General features: G+C 35.7%; 1 protein-coding gene across 1 annotated transcript in view; it reads left to right on the top strand.

Annotated features, from left to right (window-relative positions):
* LOC18032568 overlaps positions 1-5,453 on the top strand; it is a 10,175-nt gene extending 4,722 nt beyond the window's left edge. The window contains exons 2-24 of the mRNA XM_006421077.2: positions 1-211; positions 294-399; positions 510-611; positions 704-763; positions 905-983; positions 1,122-1,269; positions 1,479-1,602; positions 1,773-1,953; positions 2,219-2,247; positions 2,420-2,568; positions 2,698-2,800; positions 2,977-3,072; positions 3,149-3,204; positions 3,304-3,427; positions 3,506-3,568; positions 3,693-3,752; positions 3,857-4,018; positions 4,135-4,208; positions 4,292-4,385; positions 4,477-4,613; positions 4,726-4,806; positions 4,943-5,048; positions 5,145-5,453. Coding sequence (XP_006421140.2) covers positions 1-211; positions 294-399; positions 510-611; positions 704-763; positions 905-983; positions 1,122-1,269; positions 1,479-1,602; positions 1,773-1,953; positions 2,219-2,247; positions 2,420-2,568; positions 2,698-2,800; positions 2,977-3,072; positions 3,149-3,204; positions 3,304-3,427; positions 3,506-3,568; positions 3,693-3,752; positions 3,857-4,018; positions 4,135-4,208; positions 4,292-4,385; positions 4,477-4,613; positions 4,726-4,806; positions 4,943-5,048; positions 5,145-5,216 — 2,417 coding nt within the window. The 3' untranslated portion in view covers positions 5,217-5,453. The remainder of the gene's footprint in view (positions 212-293; positions 400-509; positions 612-703; positions 764-904; positions 984-1,121; positions 1,270-1,478; positions 1,603-1,772; positions 1,954-2,218; positions 2,248-2,419; positions 2,569-2,697; positions 2,801-2,976; positions 3,073-3,148; positions 3,205-3,303; positions 3,428-3,505; positions 3,569-3,692; positions 3,753-3,856; positions 4,019-4,134; positions 4,209-4,291; positions 4,386-4,476; positions 4,614-4,725; positions 4,807-4,942; positions 5,049-5,144) is intronic.
* The last annotated feature ends 5,622 nt before the right edge of the window (positions 5,454-11,075 follow it).

The raw sequence follows: 11,075 nt of genomic DNA, 5'->3' as shown, positions 1-11,075 counted from the left end.
ATCCAAATATGATGGAGTTCTTTGAGAGTCTTGGGGTTGATATGGAGATGTCTGATATGTCATTTTCAGTGAGCTTAGAAAAAGGCCATGGCTGTGAATGGGGTAGCAGAAATGGCTTGTCCAGTTTGTTTGCACAGAAGAAAAATGTGCTCAATCCTTACTTTTGGCAAATGCTTCGGGAAATTATCAAGTTCAAAGATGATGTCCTCAGGTTTGCTCTTCTCCCTTCACTTTTAACAAAATTTTGTTTCTTTAAATTTCAAACTCGAAGGTTATCAGAATTGTTATTTCAGTTATCTTGAAGAGCTCGAAAGCAACCCAGACATTGACCGCAGTGAGACCTTGGGGCAGTTTGTAAATTCAAGAGGCTACTCCGAATTGTTTCAGAAGGCTTATCTTGTAAGATTGCTGAAGCATTGTACTCTGTCATATCCTTTAGCTTTTACAGTCCATTGTAGTGATCATTCATTTTGTTGCTTACTAGCGGTAATTATACTGTCATGTTATAGATTCCAATATGTGGTTCAATATGGTCCTGCCCTTCAGAAGGTGTAACGAGCTTTTCGGCTTTCTCTGTTCTGTCATTTTGCCGCAACCATCATCTGCTTCAGGTACATTGTCCTTCCAGGAGTAATATGTTGTCCAAAGTTAAATTTCCCAGTATTTCTATCGTTTCATGATTTTGGTTTGATTGTTTATGCAGCTCTTTGGCCGTCCACAATGGCTTACTGTCAGATGGCGTTCACATTCTTATGTCAATAAGGTGATTTGTTAGTGCTTTTAGCGCTACAAATTGTTTATTTATTTATTTATTTTTTTCTGAAAGATTTTCATGCTAAGGTTCAATGGATGTATGCAAAGTTCATAATTTCTTGCCATTGATTTGGTTTCAATAAAAAATCAGGTCAGAAAACAACTTGAGAGCTGGGGCTGTCAAATAAGGACTAGTTCTGAGGTGTGTTCTGTTTTGCCAGCTGATAAAGGTTAGCATGTAGTTAAATTCATTGTATAAACAAATCCATTTTCTGCAGATACTATTCTATTGTGAGATATGCTACCTACAAAAGCAGCAGAAGAAGAGACATGAAATCATTGTAGCCATTGATAATAATTTCTTGCAGGTTGCACTATAGTTTGTGGAGATGGTTCCCGAGAATTTTACAATAGCTGCGTAATGGCTCTTCATGCTCCAGATGCTTTAAAAATACTTGGAAACCAAGCAACATTTGATGAAACTAGGATACTTGGTGCATTCCAGTATGTCTACAGGTACTGTCTCCCACTAGTCATTAACATCCTTTCATTATTCATCCATTTGGTACTAGTTTATTTGAAGGGTGATTGTAAAAGGTCTAGAGTGTTTGGCAAATCAACTTAGACAGTGAACTGGTATTCATAGTGAAATTGACAGAATGATGAATTTCTGTAGCCTATACTATATAGAAATGGGCGATCATTCATTTACTTTCTGTTGGCAGTGATGTTTTCCTTCATCGTGATAAAAGATTTATGCCCCAAAACCCAGCAGCATGGAGTGCATGGAACTTTCTTGAGAGTTTTGACAGTAAAGTTTGTCTGACATACTGGCTTAATGTGCTTCAGGTATGCAATATAATTGTTCCATCGAATGGAGCAAAACCTGAAATAATTGAGATGTGCTTTAAATGATTTGGCGACAAGTTTGCACTGTGTGTAGTCTGAAATGTTAATTTTGCCAATTAATAGGCTGTCTCCTGAGGGAATTAATTGCACTCTAAATCTTAACCTTGCAGAATCTTGGTGAAACGAGTTTACCTTTTCTTGTAACTCTCAATCCTGATCATGTACCGGAACATACTTTGCTCAAGTGGTCAACAGGCCATCCAGTTCCCTCTGTTGCTGCTTCAAAAGCTTTGCTTGAGCTTAACCATATTCAAGGGAAGAGAGGAATTTGGTTTTGCGGAGCATATCAGGGTGAGCATTTTAATGCATGGAGATTAGACACTATCAATAAATTTTTTCATTACATTTAGTTACATTTAGAAGCATTTCTTCATATTACGACACATAGCAGCTAAATTTGAACGGCAGACGTCACTTTTCAATGTTAATTGCCACGTCATTTTCCTCTCCATTGTTCACAGATGTTACGTTCTCTCCAATAGTACTATGTCTTAGAATATCTGGTGAGCTTAACAGTTTTGGGTCATCTCAGTACTTTCTTCTGCTTCTATTTCAGGTTATGGCTTCCATGAGGATGGACTAAAGGTAGCAATTACTGCCCCTTAAATTTACTACTCATACATATCATTTCTGCAATGAAGTACTAAATAAATTTTAGAATCCAATGAGAGTTTACAAGTTACTTGCTCATCACGACAAAATAGGATCTATCAATTAAGTCATGTATGACTTACAAGTGAGTGGTGCTTTTTTGCAGGCAGGCATGACTGCGGCGCATGCTGTGCTCGGAAAGAGTTGTACTCTTTTAAGCAACCCAAGACACATGGTACCATCCCTCATGGAAACTGGGGCTCGTCTTTTTGTTGCTAGATTTCTTGGACAGTATATATCTACAGGCAGTATGATGTGAGTTCATTCTTATTCCCATGTCAGTTTGCCTGTTTTCGCTTCTACAAACTCACAAACATAGAAATAAAATAACAAAATGTGTCATATTTTAGAAATACTGATACAGTGTGCTTTCTGGCTTCACAGTTTGCTTGAGGAAGGAGGCACCATATTTACTTTTGAGGGAACTCGGAAAAATTGTCATTTAAAAACTGTTTTGAGAATTCACAGTCCCCAGTTTTACTGGAAGGTAACACAATTTTAATTTTTACTTGAAATTATATTAAGAGAGATTGAAATGCAGGAAAATTTCTCCATGGAAACCATAAGCCATACAGTAGTGTGGGTTGAATTTTACAATCTTGTTCATGTATTTGTAATGCACAAAATTCGAACAAACTGATGAATGGTAGAAGTGGTTATCAGGTTATGACACAGGCAGATTTAGGCGTTGCAGATGCATATATCAATGGAGATTTTTCTTTTGTAGATAAAGATGAAGGTCTTCTAAATCTATTTATGGTAAGATTGAGTCGAAAGCCAGCTTTGTTTTATCAGTATCTGCAACTAGATTTTTCCTTGCTGATTTAAATTTCAGATTCTGATTGCCAACAGAGATTTGGATTCTTCAGTCTCCAAGTTAAAACAGAAGAGGTATATTGTGATTATTTGGACTCCTGGAATATAATATTGATGGTTGTTATTTTTTCAATCTCATTAAATATTAAGTAATTCGCCCTGTGTCGGCTTCAGGGGCTGGTGGTCTCCAATGTTATTCACTGCTGGTATTGCGTCTGCAAAGTATTTCTTTCGGCACATTTCAAGGCAAAATACTCTCACACAAGCTCGCAGGAACATCTCTCGTCATTATGATCTGGTAAATTCTTTCACAACCCATGTTCCTTGTAGTATTACAAGTGGAATCTCACAACTCTTATTTGATCTTTGATTCCAGAGCAATGAACTTTTTTCTCTGTTCTTGGACGAGTCAATGACTTACTCATGTGCCGTATTTAAGGTTAGAGAAGTGATCTTCTTTGGCAGTATTCCGTGGCTTTCATTTCCTATATATATATACTTTCACCTCCAATGAAAAATTGACTTACCATGTATTGATGATGCCTGCGTCCATTTCTTTAAAGAGCGAAGATGAAGACTTGAAAGCTGCACAAATGCGAAAAGTTTCTCTTTTGATAGAGAAAGTGGGTCTATTCAAAACTATTAAATGTTTTATCAAATTTTAATCTACTTTATGCTTCTTCTTTTTTAAATAAATTTTTAACCTGATGTGCCTAAACTTGTCTAGGTAAGAGTTAGTAAGGGGCAAGAAGTTCTTGAGATAGGATGTGGGTGGGGAACCTTAGCTATTGAAATAGTCAAACGAACTGGATGCAAGTACACCGGCATAACCTTGTCTGAGGAGCAACTGAAATATGCAGAGATGAAAGTGAAGGAAGCCGGCCTTCAGGTAACAATCTTGAGAACGTCATTCAAGTAATAATAAAAAAAGAACTGGCATAACTAGTTGAAATTTTTTACTATCAGAATCACATTACTTAGAACCTTAACCATCAATGCTATCAGGACCACATCAGATTATATCTCTGTGACTATCGTCAACTGGCTAAAGCCAACAAATATGACAGAATTATTTCTTGGTAAGTACTCTCACCACATCAAATTATGAATATGACATTAACGTACATGCCGAAGTGACAAGCTTTTCAACGGCTTTTCTTAGTGAGATGATAGAAGCTGTTGGTCATGAATTCATGGAGGAGTTTTTTGGTTGCTGCGAATCAATGCTAGCGGAAGATGGGCTTCTTGTTCTTCAAGTAATGTCTTTTGGCCAGTTTGTTTGAATTGCCTGGATATTCAGCGTTTGGCCACTATGGCTCTAATTTTTTCTAATGGTAACCTTTTCAGTTTATATCAATACCGGATGAGCGTTATAATGAGTACAGGCTAAGTTCAGATTTTATAAAGGAATATATTTTCCCTGGTGGATGCTTGCCTTCATTAAGTAGGATAACATCCGCCATGTCTGCGGCATCCAGACTCTGGTATAACTTAGCAGTAGCACAGTTTAACATTTAGTCTTATGTTCATGCGCAATTATGTTTCCTTTTCTCTTTGTCGACTCCCGAAAATTAACCGAACTTTCTGCTAATGCAGCGTGGAGCAAGTGGAAAATATAGGAATCCATTACTACCAAACACTCAGATGTTGGCGAAAGAATTTCATGGAGAAACAGAGGTATCAATAATAATAATATAAATTAATGTATTTGGCATGTCATGTTTTAGTTCTCTTATATGGAATTTCCGCTCTACATAACATGAAAGAACACAAAATAAATTTATATATCCTGATGTGATTAATCTTTTCTCAGCAAAATTCTTGCTCTGGGGTTCAATGACAAGTTCATTCGAACATGGGAATATTATTTTGATTATTGTGCTGCCGGTTTTAAGTCTTATACACTTGGAAACTATCAGGTAAGCCTTAGCCTTTTGCAATATGCAACTAAATTGTTATGCTCCTTCAAATTGTAAATTGATATGAAAAAAAAAGAAAAAATCCCTGCAATGCAGATTGTGTTTTCGCGTCCTGGCAACGTTGCTGCATTCAGCAATCCATACAAAGGCTTTCCTTCGGCATATTGATCTGTTCAGTAAATGGAGACCAAGCTCTCTTTAATTCATACCAGCTCATGTTGTTGCCGTTTCATTTGTTACACAATTACTTCAAGTACTTGGTGCGTAGGTAGTGATACATATTTTTTCGACGGTAAAAGTCCCCGAAATAAAACTGCAGATTGAGAACGAGAAATAGGAAGAAACAAAGAAGGGATATTTTTTCATCTTTAGAAATTCTTGTAAACATATTGCAGTTCCATCCCGCGCCAGAAAGAAATGTTAGATTACCTTGTATTGATTTATGCAAATTAATACTAAGATTGAATTGAGAATAGTGATAAGAGAAATCATTTGGAATCAGTGGATTACCAGGCGTTGCTAGTAAATTTTTTGACTTGGCTATGAAGGAACAAAATTCTGCAAATTCTGCATTTTGGTTACTTTGAAGCAAAAAAATTTTTGTCATTCTGGTTTTTTCGCGTCGGAAGTGTTCTTAGTTACCTTGTACTTTTTATTCTAATTAGTACTAAATCATAACTTTGTTGCATTTTTTTTTCATCGATTCTAGTGTCCTGAAAACAAGGCAAAATGACTGATAAGCAACTTAATTTATGCAACAGCAGCATATATGTAAATTTTTCAATTTCGAGTACTGTATAGGTGGCTCATGTTACTTGTAATGGAATCTGCTCAAGCCACAACCATGGAATAAATATCCATTGCAAGTAGCTGTTCGAGCTCCATAATTGTCCACGAGTCAGTCCCAAAGAAGCCCCACTCAGGTCTCATAGTCCTTTCATGATAAATTTCCACTACGAGGAGCCACTTAATTGAATCTGCTCTGATATCATTATTAGGATCATGTGCACTGCGGCAAAAGCTTAAGTGTACCATATTTACTTTTTTGGTAACTACCATAGACTACGAAACTGTTGTAATTTCTTTTGTATTTCCTTTTTCTTCTTTTTTTCAACTTGAATTTCTTTTGAATATAAACATTTGAACCATTTTTTTCACAATAGATCAGTAGGTTCCAAAATTGTTCCGTCAATTTGACCAGACATAAATAACATTCTGTGCATGTAGCATGCTGATAGATTTTTAAAGCTTTGAAGTTCAAAACTTACCTACGAGAATCATACATTAAAACTAAGTAATGTGTCAACTCATCAACTGTCAACTGTCAACTGTAAAATCCTTCATTGTTCAAATGAGAAGGTGATGGTCGGAGAGAAAGAAAATCTGCTATTCCGCACATGACCAGCAGCCGACAGAAAGCTTCCTTTGATAGTCTTCCTCGTACTCCTTCACTTTCATCAAAAAATCACCAATCTCTTAAAATGTCCAAAAACTAAACCACAAAAGCAATATTTTTACAAAATGGACCTCAAATCTTCTGTTCTTTTTCTTTTAATACAGCTCTCTGTATCTTTAAGTCTTCACATCATCACTTCATTTACTGACATACCATAAACTCAACTCTTTACGCTTCAAATTTTAACCAATCTTGGCCTTTACCGAACAGCACGTTTTCACTTTCATTAACTAAACAAACTCCCCTTTCTTTCATTCCCGCCATTACTCATTCCGGAGGGGCTCCCGTCTGGACCGCCGGAAAAACCCCCGTCGACTCATCTGGGACCTTTCAGTTTCATCCCACCGGCCTCATCCGCCTCATCAACGGCTCCGGCTCTGTCATTTGGGATACCAACACTCAACGTCAATGTCTCTTCTACTTGTCTTCATGACTTCTGGCAACCTCGTACTTGACAAAAACGACGGCGTTTTTGCTTGGTCCTCGTTTGATAACCTATTGATATCATCGTTCCCCCGCAGAATTTAACTTTTGGCAAGAATTTGCAATCTTCGGTATTATTCTTTTACTCATCGCAACTAAGGGAATTTGAGTTTGAAGTGGAATGATTGTGTTCTTATGTTACTAATGGATTGAATTCAACTATTAACTCAAATTTGACTTCACCAATTTTAAGATTGTAGCCTGTTGGGATTTTGTCTATATTTGATGTTACTTTGCTAAGTGCTGCTATTATTTGCGTTTGGGTGATAAAATAAGGATACCAAAATCAGGTTTTCCTTGAAACCTGACTCTGTTTGCCTCGCCATTCTAAGCAATTTAAAGAGTGCTAGCGAGCAGGGCTGGTGAGTAGCTGGCTAAATGAGGAAGGGACCTGGTGAAAACCACCTTCCCATCTCATATGAAATTCTAGAGATTGATTTTTTATCCATAAAACCCAAAGTTGTGATTTTGGGGGAGAGAGAAATGAAATCTTATCCAACGAATCCATAACCCTAGAATGTAGGGAGGATAAAGGGAAGGTTTTGCTATCACTCTATTTGGGGTTTAATTGGCATGATTTTAGATTGTTACAGATCATAATGCATGATTTATTATGTGTTAATGTTGTGTTTAAGGCTTTGATTTATTGTTTAGTCTTGTCAATCGATCCTTGATGCATTATGCACAGTAGACAATTCTGGATAACATGAGTATCTCAAAATTAAACATATACTTTCTGAAGAATTCTTCTTAAGAACATTATCTTTCTCAAAACTAGACATGTAGGGCTTATTGAATAAATTTTGTTTCATGAGATTTATTTTATATGTATTTTCGAAACAGACACTGCTGCACTGTAAAATTACGACTTCAGCAGAATGTCAAATTTCATAAAATTATTTACAATACCAAACGAATTCAAAACATTCTGAAATTTTAAATAGAGATTGATATATGTGCTATTATTTACAGTTTTAATTTCATAATTTTCTGATTAATATCTGATTTTATAAAAATCTCGAAACCCGTTCTACTCAGTTAAGGCACTGTGAAATAGTTTCGAATTTGTCAGGAAACAAATAGTTTTGAAAATGTTTTTGAAGTCAGATCTTCTTGAAAATTTTACATGAGTTAGTCATGGATGTCCAAAATAGTTATGTAGAATATTAAGTCATTCTGATTTTTAGATTAAGAGTTAAAATTATGAGAATCAGGCTTGTACGGGTATGAATTAGAAAAATCAGATTCTTAGAATAATGAACTATACTTTTGATATTCTGAATTACTATGAAATTATGTCATCTTATCGTGATATGTTATTTTATGAAATTTATGAATTATAATATATGTTTTAATAAAAAAAAGACTTGTAATATTCTTGGTAACGATAAGCCTATTGTGTTAGGAATGGTTTTACTTATCGAGTTGACGACTTACCCCTCGTCATTACTTTTTGCAGATTAAGTTCTTTATTAAGAGGTTTGCTTATCATTGGACTTAGAGATTTGTTTCCTTTTGCTAGTTGAATAAAAGAGGAATAAACTCATGTTTCTTTTAAGTTTATTTATTTTATGAACTTGTAATTTGAGAGTTTTGAGAGCTTTGTTATATTTATTCCTTCGGGAGAGATTGTTTAGTATTAGACACATGGATTTGTAGTTTAGTTGATAAAAAAAATTGTATTTCAGTTTGAGTTTTTGTGTAAGGATTTAGATTTGTTAGTAACCTCTTTGATCGCGTGCTTCGTACGTGCTAGAGTTGGGGTGTTACAATTGTGGTATCAGAGCGTAGGTTTGAGATTATGTAGACTTTGTTTGAGGCTGGTTTTCTTAAGGACAATCAATTAGATCAATGGTATTGTTTACCATGAGGTTATCAGAGAGAGTAGATCTTTAAGGTAGGGAGTAATCGTCTATAGCTAGAAAGTTGATTTAGACCGTTTTGACCTTTTTGGTGACTTATGACTACGTGATAACTACTTTCATAGATGATTCCTAGTATCAACATATCATGAATTACTTATTTGCTTTTGTTGACAACCTTTAAATTTGGTTATCAATTTTCTCCACTTATTTATTACTTTGCGTGTTGGTACGACCTTTATTTATTATCTACTTTCCGTCTATTTGTTTATTTATTTATATTCTTATTTGTCATGGTTTAGTCGAAGATGTCAGTCACATAGGGAAGGTGCTCAGAATGCCTCTAGCTCGAGAAATGCTTTTGGTGTCGCTGATGACACTGACCTAACCTTACGTGAGATGGCCAACGAAGGTAACTCTTTAATGAGTGCAATGGTTAGATTAATGGAATAACAAAGTAAGTTGATTCAAGATATGGCTAGAGGTTGAGCTGGGGCACAAGAGAATGTGCCAGTTGAAAGACAAGGTGGTGGAAGAGATCAAGGAGCATAATGAGCTTAGAGTAGTTTACAAAATTGGGACCATCTACCCTTTAGAAGACTACCGATCCCACGGTTGCAAAGGAATGGCCAAAACAAATGGAGAAGATATTTGTGCCTCTAGGTTGCGACGATGATCAGAGGGTGATTTTAGCCTCATTTTTCCTTCAAGTGAGGCAGACCACTGGTTGCGAGATGCACCTATTACTTAGGAGTTATTTCTGGATGCTTTTCATGAAATGTATTTTCTGAATGAGTTCGACATCATATAGAGGCTGACTTTTTGAAATTGACTCAAGGAATGAAGTCTGTTGCTGAGTATGAGGAGCAATTTACCGCTCTATCTCGATTTGCTCCTACTTGGGTCTCAAATGAGGGTAGTAAGTGTAGGAAATTCCTAGAGGGATTACATACCAACATCAAAGGGCAGTTGACCATCCTTAAGCTTAATAATTATGTCGATTTGGTGGATCGTGCCATTATTACAGAAAGGGATTTAATCCAATCTCAAGCTGCATGATCTAATCAACATAATAACCAGCCAAGAAAGCATGATGGCAATGGTAACGGAGGTGAACATAAGGACTCTAATGGTGGGTCTATTTAAGAGGATATACCATTCTACAATAATTGTGGCAAGTATCATTATAGCATATGCTATTTTAAATATAAGAGCTTGTTTTGGATGTGGCCAGATTGGGCATAAGGTTATAGATTGCCCAAAGAAGCACAATGGTAACAATTAACTCTTTTGTTTCCAAAATTATCATTTTGATGATAACAAATATGTTTTAAATTGATAAGTTTGAAAAATTGTTGTTAATTGGATCAACTTTTTAAGCCGCAAATATTCAAAGCAAAGAAAAAACTTATGGAAATAAAGAGTAAACCGTTTATAGAAAAAGACAAACCGTTTATAGAAAAAGACAAACCGTTTAAAGAAAACGACAAACCGATTACATTCCAGAGAGTGAATTTCTAGAAAATGGCAAACAGTTGATAGAAAACGACAAATCGATTGCATTAACCATTTATGGCTAACGGGATATCGAATGCATTCCAGAGAGCACAACTCAGATAACGGTAAACCGTTAACGGATAACGGTAAACCGATTGCATTCCAGAGAGCAAATCTCGGACAACGGTAAACCGATTGCATTCTAGAGAGCAAATCTCAGATAACGGTAAACCATTTATAGACAACGGTAAACCGATTCCATTCCAACGAGTAAATCTCAAATAATGGTTAACCGTTTATGGTTAAGGGCAAAGCAATAATAATTTAGAAAGCAATCATCTTTCAAACGGTTAACCATTTATGGCAAACGGATAACCGACATCTTTCGACAAGATTCTCAGGCAAAAACGTTAATCTGACTTTTTGATAATGATAATTCGAAAATTTGTATTTTGGCGCAACAGTCACTTGTTTAAGTCAAAACGACGATCCGATAATTATAAAATGGCAATCCGACTATGTGCAGAAAGTCAATAACAGCTAGTTTTCAGCTTCATCTATAAAAATGGCTTAATAAAATTCAAACAATAAGTGATTCACCTATTATCATTGAGCAAACCATTGAGTATACAACTTTCATTGAACTTTAAATTCTTATATTCACCTCATTTACTCACACTTTAGAATTTCATTTGTAATCAAACACGTTGTGTGAGAGAAATTTATTTT

The sequence above is a fragment of the Citrus clementina genome, unplaced genomic scaffold (assembly GCF_000493195.1).
Source record: "Citrus clementina cultivar Clemenules unplaced genomic scaffold, Citrus_clementina_v1.0 scaffold_9, whole genome shotgun sequence".
NCBI classification, from domain to species: domain Eukaryota; kingdom Viridiplantae; phylum Streptophyta; class Magnoliopsida; order Sapindales; family Rutaceae; genus Citrus; species Citrus x clementina.
This window is presented reverse-complemented; position numbering and strand designations above follow the sequence as displayed.